This window comes from Scyliorhinus canicula, chromosome 1, assembly GCF_902713615.1.
Source record: "Scyliorhinus canicula chromosome 1, sScyCan1.1, whole genome shotgun sequence".
Lineage (NCBI taxonomy): Eukaryota > Metazoa > Chordata > Chondrichthyes > Carcharhiniformes > Scyliorhinidae > Scyliorhinus > Scyliorhinus canicula.
Genome location: NC_052146.1, coordinates 156,500,649 through 156,518,534, shown reverse-complemented (window position 1 = coordinate 156,518,534; position 17,886 = coordinate 156,500,649). Strand labels below are relative to the sequence as shown.

The 17,886-nt window shown below is 46.5% G+C and overlaps 1 protein-coding gene across 4 annotated transcripts in view; it reads left to right on the top strand.

Moving 5' to 3' along the window:
• map7d1a (MAP7 domain containing 1a) overlaps window positions 1-17,886 on the top strand; it is a 315,894-nt gene that overhangs the window by 236,314 nt on the left and 61,694 nt on the right. For all 4 annotated transcript variants that reach the window (XM_038801635.1, XM_038801643.1, XM_038801627.1 and 1 more), the window contains exons 4-5: window positions 1,767-1,930; window positions 12,576-12,690. In XM_038801635.1, the coding sequence (XP_038657563.1) occupies window positions 1,767-1,930; window positions 12,576-12,690 (279 nt within the window). The remainder of the gene's footprint in view (window positions 1-1,766; window positions 1,931-12,575; window positions 12,691-17,886) is intronic.

Sequence of the window (17,886 nt, the reverse complement as noted above, 5' to 3'; positions counted from 1 at the left end):
AAAGTTCACAGTCATGTTCAGTCCAGTGAGTGAACATCTTGTCCCCCTCCTGCCTGATGTATATTGATCTGGCTGTGAGATGTTTATCTGCCCCAGATGTGCGGTGACGTACTTGCTTGTTTAAAATGTGTTGCTGAATTGCTGAGATAGTGCTCACCCCCCCCCCCCCCCCCCCCCCCACCCCAATAGTATCCACCCTTCTTAGATAGCGTCTAGGTCCGATGGTACCTTCCCTGTGATGGTATCTTTCCCACCCTGCTATCTATCTAACCTGGTGTGAGTGTGTGGCCTGATCTGGATGTATCTCCAATGCCACTGCGCGGGGAGAAGTATATAAAATATTTGATCCCGCCCATGTCTTCCTGCCTCCTGCCTCATCTAGGTGGCCTAATCCAAGCTACTTAACAATGTTGTTTTAGATCCGGCCTACTAAAGGTGAGTGAAAACAGCTTTGGTTTACTCAGTTGCTTGTTTCCCCCCTTCCCCTTGCCCATCAACCCCCACACTTCCATTGATCTCTCTCTGTGGAATATTCACTCCCTTCTCCACTTGGAACACTTGCATATTTAATTTTTTACAGCGTCACCCATGGCTCAGTGGGTAGTACCCTTGCCTCCAGTTCTGAATTTAAATTCCACTCCAGGATCTGAGCACAAGTATCCCAGGTTGACTCTCCAGTGCAGTAGCGGGGGAGCACTGCACTCCCGTTAGACGCTGTCTTTCCGATGATCCGTTAAACTGCAGCACCATCTACCTGCTCGGGCAGGTGTAGAGATCCCACGGCACTATTTTGAAGAAGAGCAGGGGAGTTACCTCTGGTGCCTTGACCAATCATCCCTCAGTCAACATCACATAAATAGATTGCCTGATCATTATCACACTGCTGATTGTGGGAGCTTGCTGTGCACAGATTGGCTGCTACATTTCCCACACTTAAAGCAGTGACTACACTTTGAGAGTAATTAATTGGCTGTAATGTGCTGTGAGACATCCGGTTGTCATGAAAAGTTCTATGTAAACCCAGGTCTTTCCATTTTTATCTCTCCTACCAGCTTTGTTTTTTTAAGAAATGAGATCAGGAATCGTTACCATGAGGCAGTTCTGAACACAAGTGGCCGCAGTGGAGTGTGTCTCGAAACAATTCCACCTCAGCTTCTTAGCCAGGGTTCCAGCAACTCTCAGACAATTGGCATGTGTGGCTATAAACAGAGCATTGCTTCAGTTTCTATATGATAAATGATGGTTTCACTTCCTTTCCTGAAATCCCTCCCTTTCACACCCTGTAATCTGTGGGATTCCCATTTACTGAGCCGGACGGAGGGAGGGAAAGAAATGATCTCTGGCTCATTTTATGTGGTTCACAAATAATACATCTTATAGTTCATCTTTGTTTTTTATTTCTCCTTCCCTCTCTTTCACTTTTCCCTCAATTCATTCTTTTTTCTTTGTTACTATCCACTTCACTTCCTCTTTTTCTCTCCTTCCCCCTCTCTTTCTTCTCCCTCTGTGTTTTCTTCCTCCCTGCTTTTCCTTCCTGCTCTCCCTACTATTTTCCTGTTTCCTCCCCTTCCTTCCTTCCTTTCTTCTTTCTGCCCACCTACCTCTTACCACTTTCTCCCTGCTTCACTTATGCCTTCCTTTCTTCTCTTCTATTTTCATCTCTCCCTTTCCTATTTCCTCTATCTTACTGGTCTGCCTTTTCCTTTCTCCTTCCCCTATTTGTGTATCTCTCTTTCATTCTCTCTTTTGCTCTTGTTTTCTGTCAGCTACCAAGAAAGCAGTATGGCTGGAAAGAGAAGAAAAGGCAAAATTGCTACGAGTGAAACAGATGGAAGATCGGAGGAAGAGGTTGGAAGAACAGAGGCTGAAAATAGAAAAGAGGCGCGCTGTACTGGAGGAGCGGCAGCGACTAAAGCTTCAGAAAAACAAGGTGTGTATCGTTCAGCCTGACTGTAAGACTTAGTATCGTTGGATGCCTGACAGTTCCAGACCCAGCATCTGTCTCTAGAGAGACCTCTAGCCTGAAACCTGGGCTTGAATTTCACTGATATTCAGCCTCTAATATAATGAGAGACCAATTCTTGGCCCAGCCACTAGACAGTTACCTCATCCATTTCCTTTAAGAAAAAAGGCAGCAATGAATGTAGCAAAGCCAGTGAGTTGAGTCCTGTGCTGAGGCCTTTTGGAGGAGGCCCAATTAAAGTAGCCTGCTGTGCAGTGAAGCCTCAGAGATTTGCAACTCACTTTTAACCAGATGAAATTTTTCCAAGCAGTACTATGACTATTATTTGGAAGAAATAATGATGAAATTTAAATAAATGTCACCAAAGCCCCAGAGGACCACATGCTGTTATGAGCTGACTGGGGGTACTTTACCCTGTGGGTCACCAAATCTCAGGCAAGGTTAGAAGGCGGGACCTTGATGAATAACCTCCGCTGGTACGGGAATTGAACCCGCGCTGTTGATCTGGCTCCGCATCACGAACCAGGCATCCAGCCAACTGAGCTAACTGACCTCCTTGATGACCAGAAAGGAACATAGGAGCAGGTGAAGGCCATTCAGCCCCCCAAGCATAGATAATGGCTGATTCTCTACCTCAATGCCATCTTCATGCACCATCCCCTTATCCCTTGATGTCACTATTATCCAGAAATCTATTGATTTCTGTCCTGGATGCACTCAGTAATTGAGCTTCCACAGCCCTCTGGGGTAGAGAATTCTAAAGATTCACCATCCACTGAATGAAGAAATTCCTCTTCATCGCAGTCCTGAATGGTCTCCCCTTATTCTGAGATTGTACCCCCTAGTTCCAGACACCCACCATCCCAAGAGGTAAGATCCTTCCTGCATTTATCACCATAAAAATGTTATATTCTTTAATGAAATTACCCCTCATTCTTCAAGACTCTCGAGAATACAGGCCCAGTCTCCTCAATCCCGCCTCATGGGATAATCCTGCCATCCCAGGAGTCAGTCTGGTGACCTTTGTTGCACTCCCTCTGTGGCAAGTATATTCCTTCTCGAGTAAGGAGATCAAAAGTGTGCACAATACTCCAGATGTGGTCTCACCAAGACTCTATATCACTTCAGTAAGACTTCTTGGCTCCTGTACTCAAATCCTTTGGCGTGAAGGCCAACATACAATTTGCCCTCCTAATTGGTTGCTTCACTTGTATGTTTGGTTTCGTAACTTATGTCTTTGTCCAAGTGGCTTTGGGACTGGTCGCTATGATGTCTAATATTTAAGAGAGTTAAATTGATCTTCAATTTAATTAAATCAATCACTCCCATACTTATCCCCTGACATCTACCCCTAATACTTATGTGCGTAACACTCCACCTACCAGCATGTATGTCAGAACCCCCCCCCCCACCTCCAGGAAACCCCCAACACATGCCCTGCCATCTTTGACCAGGCACCTTATCCGCATATGCCACTAGCTAGAATCCCTCCCCCTCCACCCCCATAAAACTGGTGTCCCAGCCTCTCGCTTTGTCCTTTCTGTGTCCTCAATGTTAAAGCGGGCCATAAAGGGAGCACCAGAAGACGGGCAGTGACGTGCCCAATATACGGGTCCATGCCCCTTTGAAGAAAGGGCCATGGAACTTGAGGGGCGGCAGAGGAGTGAGCAGTGGCTGACTTGGAATTCAGCAGGCGCCAAAGAAGTGAGAATCCAATACAACTTTATCCTGATGTCCTATCTCAAGTGAGTCTTTCATCTCCCACAGCCCTGTCCTTTCCAACAGCTGATCCATGTCCTTGTCTTCCAGAGTTCCCACTAGACAAGGTTGAGCTGTCTGGGGTCACAGCCCCCCCATCCAGACCCTCAGAATATCCCGGAGCAGATCTCTGGGGAAGACACCGACTTCTCAGCACTGTTTTCACCAGCACTATCCACCAGGGCAGAGACTATCACCTCAGTGGGACATGTTAGCAGCCATGGTCACCCTCTGGTGAGCACCACACACATGCTGCAACACCTCAGGTGTAGACAGGGACTCCCGAAGGAGAGGCCGGCTGGAGGGCTGCCTGATTCCAGGGAACAGCTTTGCCCAAGACAGATGTCACGTCTCTGGAAAAGATGATCCCATCACTGGGTTCAGATACAAATTCAGAGCCAGGATTTACAGGAGGGGGTGTTGGCTACATTCCAGCATCTACAAGAACAGCTGGAGGAGTCCAATCACTTTCAGGTGCAGGAGATTTAGCCGATAATACGTGGCACCCAGGCCAATACTGAAAGTGTGCCATCTGCAGTGGAAGGCCTAGGGAAAGTAGTCAGAGCCATGTGTCAAGGTGTCCATGGCTTGCGGCACACTGTGCTGTCCATAGCTGAGGCGCATGATAGGAGATCCCAGTCACAGGCGAACATGTCCCAGGCATAGATGGACATTGCTCCGGCAACTCGCAATAGATCATGGCTGCGGGTATCGACAGCATTGGCTGGGCGCAGACTGACCTTAGCCTGTCACAGAGGGACATGATCGAGGCAATGAGGGACATGGCTCACTCACTGAAGGGCACTTAATGGATGGGACTGTGACATTAACATAGAACAGTACAGCACAGAACAGGCCCTTTGGCCCTCGATGTTGTGCCGAGCATTGTCCGAAACCAAGATCAAGCTATCTCACTCCCCGTCATTCATGTACCTGTCCAATAACCGCTTGAAAGTTCCTAAAGTGTCCGACTCCACACAGCAGGCAGTCCATTCCACACCCTAACCACTCTGAGTAAAGAACCTACCTCGGACATCCTTCCTATATCTCTCACCCTGAACCTTATAGTTATGCCCCCTTGTAACAGCTACATCCACCCGAGGAAATAGTCTCTGAACATCCACTCTATCTATCCCCCTCATCATCTTATAAACCTCTATTAAGTCGCCTCTCATCCTCCTCCACTCCAAAGAGAAAAGCCCTAGCTCCCTCAACCTTTCCTCATAAGACCTGATGAAGTTACCTTAATCAAAGACCCAACTCACTTTGCTCTAACCGTTGTTTTTGTGATACCAGCAAACCTTCAGTTTCTTTGTGACCTTCACTTTCTTTCTGACTTCCACTTTGAGCTGGAGGAGGAATTTGGATTACAGGAGGTCTCGCATGTTCTCCTTTTGTCAGATTTCCTTTTCCAAGCAAATCATCTACATGGCACTAGGAATGTGATCTACCAGCCACGCTACGCCCAAAAAGCAGCATGCCGCAGCACAATGTGACCGGTGAATGACAGGAGATCGTGCTCCCGGGATTTACACAGCTTGCCACGTGATCGCGCGAGACATCACAATGTGAAGCCCGCCCATGATGGGTAGGATCACGTTTTGGCAAATCTGCATATTAGAGCGTGACAGCCAGTCTCACTGTAATATGCAGTTCCCTGAGGTATCCAATTGTTGGGATCGTCCCCCTTTGCCTTGGAGAGCTCGGGTGAGTGCCGTTCAGTGTTGGTCTCCACAGACAGGAATCGGACTGAATGGCCCTCATAGGGGCCTCCCAGGGGATAGGAGGCCCCCAGATGCTTGCCCTTTGGGAGGTGTGGCACACTGGCACTGCCACCTCGGTGCCAACCTGGCACTGCCAGCTGCCAATGGTAGTGGCAGGGTGCCAGACTGGCATTTTTTATTTGCGACGGTTATTGGGCCTAGGGGTGCCCTGTGCACATGAGGTGGGGTGCGGGGCTATGAATTCAGGCTTTGGGGGGAGGTTCCGGGGTCGTGTCCAGGGGTCGAGAGATCAGGATGCCATTCTTAAATGGTGCCCTGGTCTCTCCTTGCACTGAGGGGTTTTGGGGAGCAGGTCTCCTCATTGCGGGAAATGGGACTAAGTGCGGCTTTGGCGTGTTGTCGTTCACGTTAACCAATGCAGCGTCCGGTTCAAGCTGGACACTGGTGCTTCAGCCAATCTCATATCTGAAGCAGATCTTGCTGCCATCCAAAGGCAGCCAAAAGTTCTTCCACCAGCCTGCCAGCTGCTTGATTATAATGGCAATGCCATCACTACGTTAGGGTCTTGCCACCTGCATGTCTCCAACAAGACCATCAAAGCCACACTGCGATTCAAAACCGTCAAGCCTGACAAGGCTTCCCTGCTTGGCGCCCATGCACGCAAGCTACTCAATCTCGTCCAGCATGTCCATGCCATGTCCTCTGCCAAGGTGAATCTTCAGGCTGACATTGACGAACTCCTATTACAACACCTGGATGTGCTCAGTGGGATGGGCATGCTGCCGTACCGCTACAAATCTTACTCAGGCCTTATGCCACGCCTGTGATCCATGCACCGCGCCTGTTGCCGGCTCCTCCGAAGGACCGTTTAAAGGCGCAGCTGCAGGAGCTCCAAGACCAGGGTATAATCTCTAAAGTGACGGAACCGACTGACTGGGTCAGCTCGATGGTCTATGTGAAGAAGCCCTCTGGTGAACTGCGCATATGTATAGATCCCAAGGATCTTAACCGAAACATAATGAGGGAACACTACCCGATCCCGAAGCGGGAGGAGCTAACCAGTGAGATGGCACATGCCAAATTCTTTACAAAGCGAGATGCATCGCGTGGTTTCTGGCAGATACATCTGGACGAGTCCAGCAGGAAGCTCTGCACGTTTAATACACCTTTCGGAAGTTACTGTTACAACCGTATGATGTTTGGTATGTTTCAGCCTCTGAAATCTTTCATAGAGTAATGGAACTGACGTTGGAGGGCATTGAGGGTGTGCAGGTTTATGTTGATGACATCATTATATGGTCCACGACCCCAGAGGAACACATATCTCGTCTCCAACAAGTCTTTAGACGCATTCATGCCAACGGCCTCAAGTTGAACAAGGCCAATGTCCTCAATCAAGTTTTTGGCTGATCAAATATCCCAGCAGGGCGTGTAACCGGACTCGGACAAAGTCAAGGCCATCAAAACCATGAAGACCCCGGAAGACAAGAAGGCGGTACTCCGCTTCCTGGCTATGGTTAACTTCTTGGGAAAGTTCATTCCCAACCTCACATCACACACCACGGCTCTCAGGCATCTGGTGAAGAAGTCCACTGCCTTCCAATGGCTACCCACACATCAAGCAGAGTGGCTTGAGTTAAAGGCAAAGCTCACCACTGCTCCGGTACTAGCGTTTTTTGACCCGGAGACAAAAGTCTCCACGGACGCCAGCCAGGACGGCATTGGTGCGGTGCTCCTCCTGAAGGATGACTCCTCGTTCTGGGCTCCAGTGGCCTATGCGTCAAGGACCATGACTCTTACTGAGCAGAGGTACGCTCAGATAGAGAAAGAGTGCCTGGGCCTCCTAACCGGCATTGTAAATTTCCATGACTACATCTACGGTCTGCCAACATTCACAGTGGAGACTGACCACAGACCCGTGGTCCATATCATTCACAAGGACTTGAATGACATGACACCCAGGCTTCAGCGCATTCTCCTTCGACTCCACAGGTATGATTTCGAACTGGTTTACACACCTGGAAAGGAGCTAATCATTGCGGCCGCCCTGTCGCGCACCATCACCTCGCCCTGTGAACAGGTCGACTTCATCCACCAAATTGAGGCACAGGTGCAATTGTGTGCCAGTAACCTCCCGACCTCAGACGAACGAGTCGTCAACATTCGAGAAGAGACTGCCAAGGACCCTCTTCTGCAGCGGATCATACATCACCTTACCAATGGTTGGCAGAGAGGGCAATGCCCCCAGTTCTTTCATGTCAGGGATGACCTAACAGTTGTTGAGGGGATCCTCCTCAAGTTAGATCGTATCGTTATTCCTCACAGCCTCCAGAGCTTAGTGCTCAAACAGATCCACGAGGGACACCTCGGTGTCGAGAAATGCAGGCGCAGGGCCTGGCAAGCTGTCTATTGGCCTGGCATCAACGAGGACATATCCAACATGGTCATCAATTGTGCGACCTGCCAGTGTTTCCAGCCTGCTCAGCCCAAAGAAACGCTCCAGCAACACGAGATCGTGACCTCTCCGTGGTCGAAGGTGGGAATCGACCTTTTTCACGCCAATGGGTGTGACTACGTGTTTATAATTGATTACTTCTTGAGTTACCCCGAAGTGGTGAAACTGTCCGACCTAACATCAAGGACTGTCATCAAGGCCTGCAAGGAGACATTTGCCAGGCATGGTATTCCGCTCACTGTCATGAGCGACAACAGTCCCTGCTTCAACAGCCAAGGGTGGTCCAACTTCACAAAGCTGTATCAGTTCAAGCACATCACCTCGAGCCCGCATCATCCGCAATCTAATGGGAAGGTCAAAAAAGGTGTCTATATCGTGAAGCAATAGCTCTGCAAGGCTGCGGACTCAGCTTCTGACTTTAACCTTGGGCTGCTGGCGTACAGGGCATCCCCTCTGTCCACCGGTATGTCTCCAGCACAACTCCTTATGAATTGTGACCTGCGGACGACTGTTCTGGCCATTCATTTACCAGACCTGGATCACCTCCCAGTGCTGCAAAAGGTGCAGCAACTCAGAAACCAGCAAAAGCTGACATACGATGCTCATGCTACTGATTTGCCTGTGCTCTCTGCAGAAGATGCTGTTCACATCAAGTTGCCTGGTGGAGGCTGGTCAGCTCCAGCTGTTGTTGTTCGACAGGCTGTTCCCAGGTCGTTCGTGGTTTGCATGGCTGATGGATCCATTGTCAGGCACAACAGAAGGGCACTACGAAAGCTTGCCTGCCAAACACCGGATCTCAAGTTCCCAGCTGTCGTTATGCCTTTTCCGGACACCTCGCTCCATGAGGCCACCAATCTGGCTGCAATGCTGCCTGTCAAGGTGCCATCGTCCCCACCTCCACCTCTCAGGCGATTGACAAGGATCCGACGTCAGCCCCAGAGATTGTATATATTGTTCTGTATCTGCACGCTAGACACATTACACGTACATATGCCTTTACTCGCCATTTGCTGTAATTAGTTATATCTGTAAATATATCATATATGCTCTAAGCAACCGACAATTTTTTTTTATAAAGGGGGGATGTCATAATATGCACTCATGCACATCATGAGGTAAATACAGGCAGTGACAGACACCCAGGTTAGCCAATCAACGTACAGGACAAAACACAACCAATCACCAGACAGAACACTAGAAGGGGGGCTTCCAACCATAAAACACACGAGGCATCAGCACTCCTCCTCTTTCCACTGGTGACAACTGTAGTGACAGTCAGGGTGTATATATCAGTATGTACACCCTATATATATACCTTCTACACGTGCATCAGAGCTCGCCTGGTATAGTAAGTTAGAGTTAGTACACTTAGAGTAGTAGAGAGTCAACCCACAGCCAGCTGTGTGCATTGTTACAGATGTTCAATAAATTGTATTGAACCAACGCCTACGTTTGGTGTATGCATTACCGTTCGTCTGCATCCTGTTGCAGTCCGTGTTACCCCAGGGTGAATAACATGACAGACTCAACATTTATCCTCTTGCTATAGCTCTCATCAAAAACAAGGTACTCTGTCCCTTCCACTTCAAAGACATTGAGATGCACTTCTTCCCATGGTTTTGTTTGACCATGGAACATTGGGTGAATCATTTCTCACTCCGAGACACTCTTCATAACTTGTCACAAACTCTTTATTTTCTCTATCTGAATCATAAAATCCTTATAGTGCAGAAGGCAGCCATTTAGCCCATCAAGTCTGTACCGACCCTCTGAAAGAGCACCCACCCACCCACCCACTCCCCATGACCTATCCCTGTAACCGCACCTAACCTGCACATCATTGGACACAAGGGACAATTTTATCATGGCTAATCAACTTAATCTGCACATCTTTGTGGAGGAAACTGGAGCAACCGGAAGAAAACCACGCACAAATGGAGAGAAAGTGCAAACTCCACAGACATCTGCTTTTGGATTCTTGCTACTGGTTTGATACGGACTATCCCTGTGTGCTCTTGATCAGATTCTGCTGCAATTTTCTCAAAACTTTGGCTGGATAATGACTCTTGAACCCCATAGGTGTCGATCGTGATCTACACTCAGTTCATTTCTACCTGTGAAATATGTTTCAATGATGTTGCAGAGTGTTGGTGAGCTTTTACTAATATTATGCTTTTGAGTCTCATTGTATATGGATGAGGCTTTGCTTCCTGTGGACTCAAACTGTTATCTCTGTTTCTCTCCCCTTCCGGATGCTGCCAGACCTGCTGCGTTTTGTCAGCTTTCTCAGTTTTTGATCCATATTTGCACAATCTGCTGACTTACAATAGTCATTTGGTCCTCTTTTGTGGACCACCTTGTGCTCTCTTAACTCTTCCTCAATGAGAGTCGTACTGTTCCTGGTCCTGACTTTAAAATACTTGACCCAGTTCAACCAACCACAGCTTCTTAAGCCAACTTCTTCCCAGCAGCGAGACTTTGTTCTCTCCGACTACTACCAAGAACAAGTATAGGAACTATCAACATATTTCACTCTAATGCTGACTTGACCTAGCACTAGAACAATGTTGGTGAAAAACTAGTCAGTTTCAAGGGCATTGCGACTTAGAGACTTCTATTGCTCCCCTACTGAGAAAACAGGCATGTCTGCTGCTGTGTCAACGATGAAAGTAAAGTTGTGAAACTCTGACTTTCTTTTTCACTGTGGGTTCTGGAATTCTATCTGTAGTAATCCAGTAGGCACAAAGATGAAGCTTTAACTAATTTTATTTTGAACTCAAAAGTAAAGCCGCATGCTCGGCAAACAACACTAGCGTTGCAGCCTGGGCCTAAAGGAACACCCGGTCCGGGTCTGCAATGGGATTTAAAGGGCTCGATAATGAGTCAAGCTGGACGGGACTCCATGGGAATCCGTACTCCACGAGTGATTCCTCATGATCCTCATCTTATGAGGGTTATCACAATATCTTCAACCCTTTTACTCTCATCTTCCATGTGCCAGTGTACTTGCTTTCTGACTGAGGACAACTCTTGGCCTTTCTGCTCAATAACATTGGCTTCTGTTTCCCTATCTATCCTACATGTATATGAAGATTCCCAGACTCCCAGGACTAGCTTTAGATCAACCATAACAGTGACCTGGTGTGTGCATGGCATGTGCTTTGCTGTGTCCTGGAGCATAACCATTTCCTATATTCCTGCTTACCATCTGGATATGATCGTTCTGCTCTCATGCCTACATATCTGTCCTTGCCTGGTGCAGTGAGGTGGAGGAACAGCACCTCATCTTCCGATTAGGCATGTTACAGCCTTCCGGATTTAACATTGAGTTCAACAACTTCAGACTGTGAACTCCCTCCTCCAACTTCACCCCATTTTTATTTCTGTCAGTTATTTTTCATTTCTTCCATCAATCTGGTTTTCCCTCATCATTGTCTCATAGGGCAGCACGGTAGCACAAGTGATTCACACTGTGGCTTCACAGCGCCAGGGTCCCAGGTTCGATTCCCTCCTGGGTCACTGTCTGTGTGGAGTCTGCACGCTCTCCCTGTGTCTGCGTGGGTTTCGTCCGGGTGCTCCGGTTTCCTCCCACAGTCCAAAGACGTGCGGGTTAGGTGGATTGGCCATGGTAAATTGTCCTTAGTGGCCAAAAAAAGGTTAGGAGGGGTTACTGGGTTTTGGGGGTAGGGTGGAAGTGAGGGCTTAATTGGTCAGTGCAGACACGATGGGCCGAATGGCCTCCTTCTGCGCTGTATGTTCTATGTCTCCACTCCCCCCACCCCACTCCACCCTAGTAGGGCCATCCATTCCCTGCCCAAGTTGTCCTTTGACACACTGCTTACCTTTGTTCTCCCATTAACACTTTCTGATCTTTTAATGTGCCACTATCAACACCTTTGTTAGCCATGAGCACAGCCAGTTACATTCCCTTTGTCCTTTTGTCCACGACATCTTGTCAATCTACGCCTACCGTTGACCCTCTATCCAGCCCCACTGCTCCACACTCCCCCACCACCCCACTACAACTGTATAAATCACATCCAATCTCCAGTCCTCTCCAGCTTTGACAAAGTCATCCAGACTCGAAACGTTAACTCCCTCCTCTCTCCACAGATGCTGTCAGACCTGCTGAGATTGTCCAGCATTTTTTATCTTTGTCAAAAAAGAATTCCATCCAATCCCGGTTGTCCTTTTCCTATTGTGTACTGCACTGAGTAAGAATAGGACATACTCAACTGCTTGTAGCCATGACTGAACTAACTTTATTTACCCCTCCAGAACAGAGTGGGTAACAGAGGGGGCAATAAAGCAAAATGCCCAGAGCTTGCACTTTACTACACCTCACCTACATTGTAGAAAGCGAGTGTCGAAGGAGAGTCTGAAAGCTGGTCTTGGTGCTGGATCGCCAAGCCAGAGATTGAGTTCAGATCCAACAGGGCATGTTCTGAAACTACATCCAATAAATGTGATAGTTTGTGTGACCGGGCACCAGAAAAAACTTTACTTTTACAGTTTGTTGTTGTTTTTTCCGTGAATCCAACTATTTTGCTTAAAAGGAAGCAAAAAAGTACGAGAGAGGTATCCATTGCCTACATGTTGATTGAGACTGTGATCTGGTGGATGGGCACTGCCCTCGAGTGATTTCTCTCATGCTTCCTCTCATGCCTTTCCGCAGGAGCGTTATGAAGCTGTGGTACAGCGTTCGACCAAGAAAACCTGGGCTGAGATCCGTCAGCAGAGGTGGTCATGGACTGGAGCCCTCCCCCATACCTTGAGCGTGCACAAAGAGAGTGAGTCTGTTTAATGGAACTATCCACTGGTATTGCATGGTTAACTCATGATACTTGCTTTAAATGATCTTTACTGGAGGGTTATTCACATCTCCTGTGCTTCACATTATTTGACTCCTGCTTTGTGAACTGTTTCAGGTGTATTTATTCCTTTGATGTAGCAGTGTAGCGTTGAGAATCTTATGCCTGTGTGTGTGTGGCTACCAGGTTGCTGCAGATAGTTTGATTCCCAGGGCTGTACATTGCTTAGGTCAGTGATATGATAGAGGTACTTGTTTGTTGTTGTTCATCTGGTCGAGGGACATCAGAGAGCATAGATTTAAGCTAATGGGCAGGAGATTTAGAGAGAATTTGAGGAAGAATGTTTTCACTCAGAGGGTTGTGGGAATCTGGAGCTTACTGCCTGAAAGGGTGGGAGAGGGGAGAACCTTCACAGCTTTTAAGAAGCACTTGAAACACTATAACATGCAAAGCTACAGAGCAAGCGCTGGAAAATGGAATCAGAATAGATAGGTGTTTGATGGCCGGCTTGATGGGCCGAAGGGCCTCTTTCTGTGCTGTAAAACTCTATGACTATGTTCATAGAGCCCATTATTCTTGTTGTTGCCGGACTATCCAGTACCTTCCATGACCAACTTTTGTAGGGGTTTCAAATCTTTGTGCTATTCCATTGGATTATAGAACTGCCAAGCTATTTGATGTTTACTATGCAGCTAGTCCTGTGATGTAGCTTCACTAGGTTTAGACCTCGTTGTAAGGTATGCCTGATGCTGCTCCTGGCAAACCCTCAACAAGCTACATTGGACATAGTTTTGTGGTTTGATGCTACTAGAAAGTGCGACATGTCAGGCCGCACCATTACAGATTACCGTGATAAGCAATCCTGCTGATTATGGCAACCCACACTCCTTCCTAAAGGTCCACCGTTGGACGACTGGAGGAGTTATTTGTTTGTCCAGTTTGGCATGGCAGTAACACCAGACAACGCAATGGCTGTAAATTTTACTTGTTCAGAGTTTCCTCCAAGTCAGCTGTGGAAGGTCAGCAGGAACCCTTAAAAAGTCGTGATTCTGTCAGTCTGCCTCGTAAGAATTTCAAAACGGAAAGGCTAGCTTGACCGACCTGTTTGAATTCTTTGAGAAGAGTAGACAATGGTAATGTGGTAGATGTGATTATCTAGCTTTCCAAAAGGCCTTTTGGTTATGTGCCCAATGATCGACTAATAAGATCAGCAAATGCTGATTAGGGGGCAAGCAGCAGAATGGATGGCTAGCCGGATTCGCGACAGAAAGCAAAGCACTGGGGTAAACAATTCAGAGAGGCAGAAGATACAAAATGGTGTCCTACAAAGATTAGTGCTGGGACCTATACGCTTCACAATTTATATCAACAATTTTGACTTCAGAATCAAAAACCCAATTTCCAAATTTATGGACGACACCCAAATGGGTTGCCAGAGGGGAATAGTCAATACCGAGAGACCTGTAACAGGTGTCAAGGAAACATTAATAAATGTGAAGAATGGATCTATGATTGGAAAACGAATTTCAACACCATCCACAGATGTGCAGGTTAGGTGGATTGGCCATGCTAAATTGCCCCTCAGTATCCAAAGGTTAGGTGAGGATAGGGCAGGGGGTGGGCCTCAGTATTGTGCTCTTTCGGAGGGTTAGTGCAAACATGATGGGCTAAATGGCCTCCTTCTGCACCGTAGAGTGAGACATTACATTTTGGTAAGAAAATCATAGAAATTGCATTTTGCTAAGATCCTGGCTCAAACCCCAACATTTTTGGATACCAGACAAGAACTTTATTTAAAATTTGCAAAACTTTGAGGAAAGGATGCTTCACTCCAGGAGTGATAACTCTGACCAACAGGTTTCTTTTATGTTGAACAAACTTTTATTTAAACACAGAATTAAGCACATTAATGTCAAAGAAAAGAGTTTTACAATTATCAGGTACTTAACTCCAATTAAGCAACCCCAATACATTTCAAAAGCCACTTAATGAATAAAGTTAACAGACAGATTACTTGTTTGCCTGTGTCGAGATTTTTTGGAAAGAGAACCTTTCATTGGCAACCCAAAAATCCTTCTGTCTTGTCAGAAGCTTCTGCTCAACCTGACAGCATTTGGCAAAGCTGTTCAACTTCAAAATTCTTGCAAACTACAAAACTACTGAGAGACCTGGCTTCTCCTATTAATTACATAATCTGTGCCCCATTATGATGTTCTATCACCGATTTAGCTAGCCCTCAATCCCTCATAAGTCATCTACTCTCCAGGGACTCACACCAATCATAACAATATCCCTTTTACACCCTCCGTAACAAGTAAATGATTGGAATCAATGATGATCTCATGTTTTACAAATTCTTAATTACAGATTTAGCAGCCACACAGTCTGGATACCTTAAACTCAGTACTTTAATAATATTAATGCAACCTTAACTCAAGCTTTTAAAACCTTTATTGCAACAGATATAAAATATATAACAATTTCTACATTCATTACAATATTCCTTAGGAGATAATAATCTATAAGGTGTTGAGTGGAAGAGGATTTGGGAATATAAACACACAAATCATTAAAGGTAACAACACTAGTAAATAAAATATTAAAAAATGAAGGAAACTTCTTGGATTTATCTCTAAAGAGATAGAATTGAAAAATAAAGAGGGTATCTTCAATTTGCATCGATCCTTATTAGATCCCACTCAGAGTACTATGTACAGCTCTGATATCAGAAAAAGGATGTAGAAGCACACGAAAGGACGCAAAAAAGATTTACAAGGGTGATAGAAGAAATGCAGGTTTATACTCATCAGGAAAGGCTTGTACCAAGCTGGAGCTGGGAAGAATAAGTCTGAGGGGTGACCTCTTAGAGATATTTAAAGTGATGAAAGGATTTGATAGAGTGGATACAGGTGGGCTGGATACTTCGGTCCCACCAGCCGTGTGTCTCTCAGCAGTATGCCGTTTGATGGTGGTGGGATTCTCTACTCCTGCTGCTTGTCAATAGGGTTTGACATTGAAGTCACCTCCACCACCAGCATATCCGCAAGCAGGGGTGCGCTGCCAGTGGAAAAAGACAATCCCAATGGCCAGAGAGTTCCAGCCAATGTTTCCTCTTGTGGGGCAAAAGCAAAGTATAACTAGAGGCTGCCATTATAAGACAGTCACCAAGAAATGCAATCAGGAATTCAGAAGAAACTTGTTCATCCAAAAAGTGGTGAGAATGTGGAACTCAGTACCACATGGAGTGGTTGATGAGATTGTGGCATCCAAGTCAACTCAGCGTTTAAGAGGACCCCATTATTTTTGTGCCAGGAACTATGTTTAGGCCTATACTGGCTGTATAAGCCCTTTTCTGCGAAGACATGCTTTATGCTTTACCAGCCAACCTCAGTTTTTCACCTCAGAAATGCATGTTTTACTCGTATTCTAAGTCGTTGCATGGTATCAAGAAGGAAATGCACACTGTTGCCTGGAGGGCACATGGGAGTTTAAGACATGTCCATACAAAGCAGAGAGTGCATGACAAGCGGCGAACAGAACTGGGTCCTCCAGCAAAAAAGGGAGGAAGTACAAAGTTGGTTTTGAGCTAAACTGGAGATGCACTGAAGATATTGGGGACAGCGTAAATACCAGTATCATACCAGCACCAATCAGCCCAGCTGCCTTTAATCATAGTGAAGGGACAAATACAAAGCCTTATGATGTGGGATCGGCTGAAGAAAATCGAGCTAAATTGGCTTAAAATATTCAACATCACCAATGGGGTTTTCCAGTAACTTTTACGTAAATACCACATGATTTTCCAGAGAGAGCCTGGGTCATAAAAAGAATGAAAGCCTACGTAGAGCCAGAAGCAACACCAAAGTATTTTCCCCCCAGACCGGTGCTTTATGCTCCACGCCAGAAGGTAGGGGTGGAGTTGAAGCGTCTGGAGGACCTGGGGGGTAATAACTCCAGTCCAGTTTTCAGAATGGGCAGCACCCATTGTCCCTCTATTGAAGCTGGACTGCACAGTCCGAATCTGTGGCGATTGTAAGATGACGATGAACAGGACGGCTAAAATAGATAAATATCCTCTCCTTACGTTAGAAAACTTGTCAGCCAAATCGGTAGGAGGCCCCAAGGACACCAAATTGAATTTAAGCCTTACGTACCAGGAACCTGAGCCTGAGGAGGATGTCAAGAAGATTTGTCACCATAAATACCCACAAAGGCTTGTACCAATATACAAGATTGCTCTTCCCTATTTCATCTGCCTATGCTAAATTTCAGCGCACAATGGTGAGTCTTTTGCAGGGATTTTCTAAGATTGTCCTGTATCTGGATGATGTCCTAGTGACAGGGGAAAAATCAGAGGAACATAGAGCCTATTTGGAAGAAGCCGGTATACGCCTAAAACGTGAGGAGCGCATGTTTCAGGCCAATGAGGTCACGTATTTGGGTTTCAGAGTTGTGATAAGGGATTGCATCCACTCGAAGATGAGATAATCTAAGGGCCCTTTCTGTTAATTCCCTTATTTCCCATTTCTTTTACTTTGTGGTTATCATTTTGATCCATGGATGTTTTATGGACATATGTCTTTAAGACGAGCAGAGGAAGTGAAGTACTCAAAGCTGTAAAATAGTACTCTGTGCTATTGGAGAAATAGCTTTTGAACAGCAGAGCTCAGACTTTTTGGCACCCGAGAGATCAAAGGGATTCAGTTCAATTGGCCAAAGGCCGTATTTTGCCCGGCAACTGATGGTGATTGGGTCCTACCCTTGTGGAATGGTTTTCAGAGAATGCAGGAAGTGTCAAGTCGGATTCTGGGTGCTGAGAGGAGCAGTTGTTAGTGTCTATCTCTCTCTCTCTCTCTGCCTTACTTTCATTATTATTTTACACCACTCCTTCACCTCTGTCTACTTATGTGTGTAGAGGGTGGGGCGCGTTAAGGGGGGGGATTTAACCAGTTGTATTTGCTGCATTTTTAAAAATAAATTTAGACTACCCAATTCATTTTTTCCAATTAAGGTGTCATTTTGCGTGGAAAATCTACCTACCCTGCATATCTTTGGGTTGAGGGGGCCAAACCCACGCAAACATGGGGAGAATGTGCAAACTCCAATCAGGCAATGACCCGTGCTGGGGTTAAACCTGGGACCTCAGCGCCATGATGCAGCAGTGCCACTATGCTG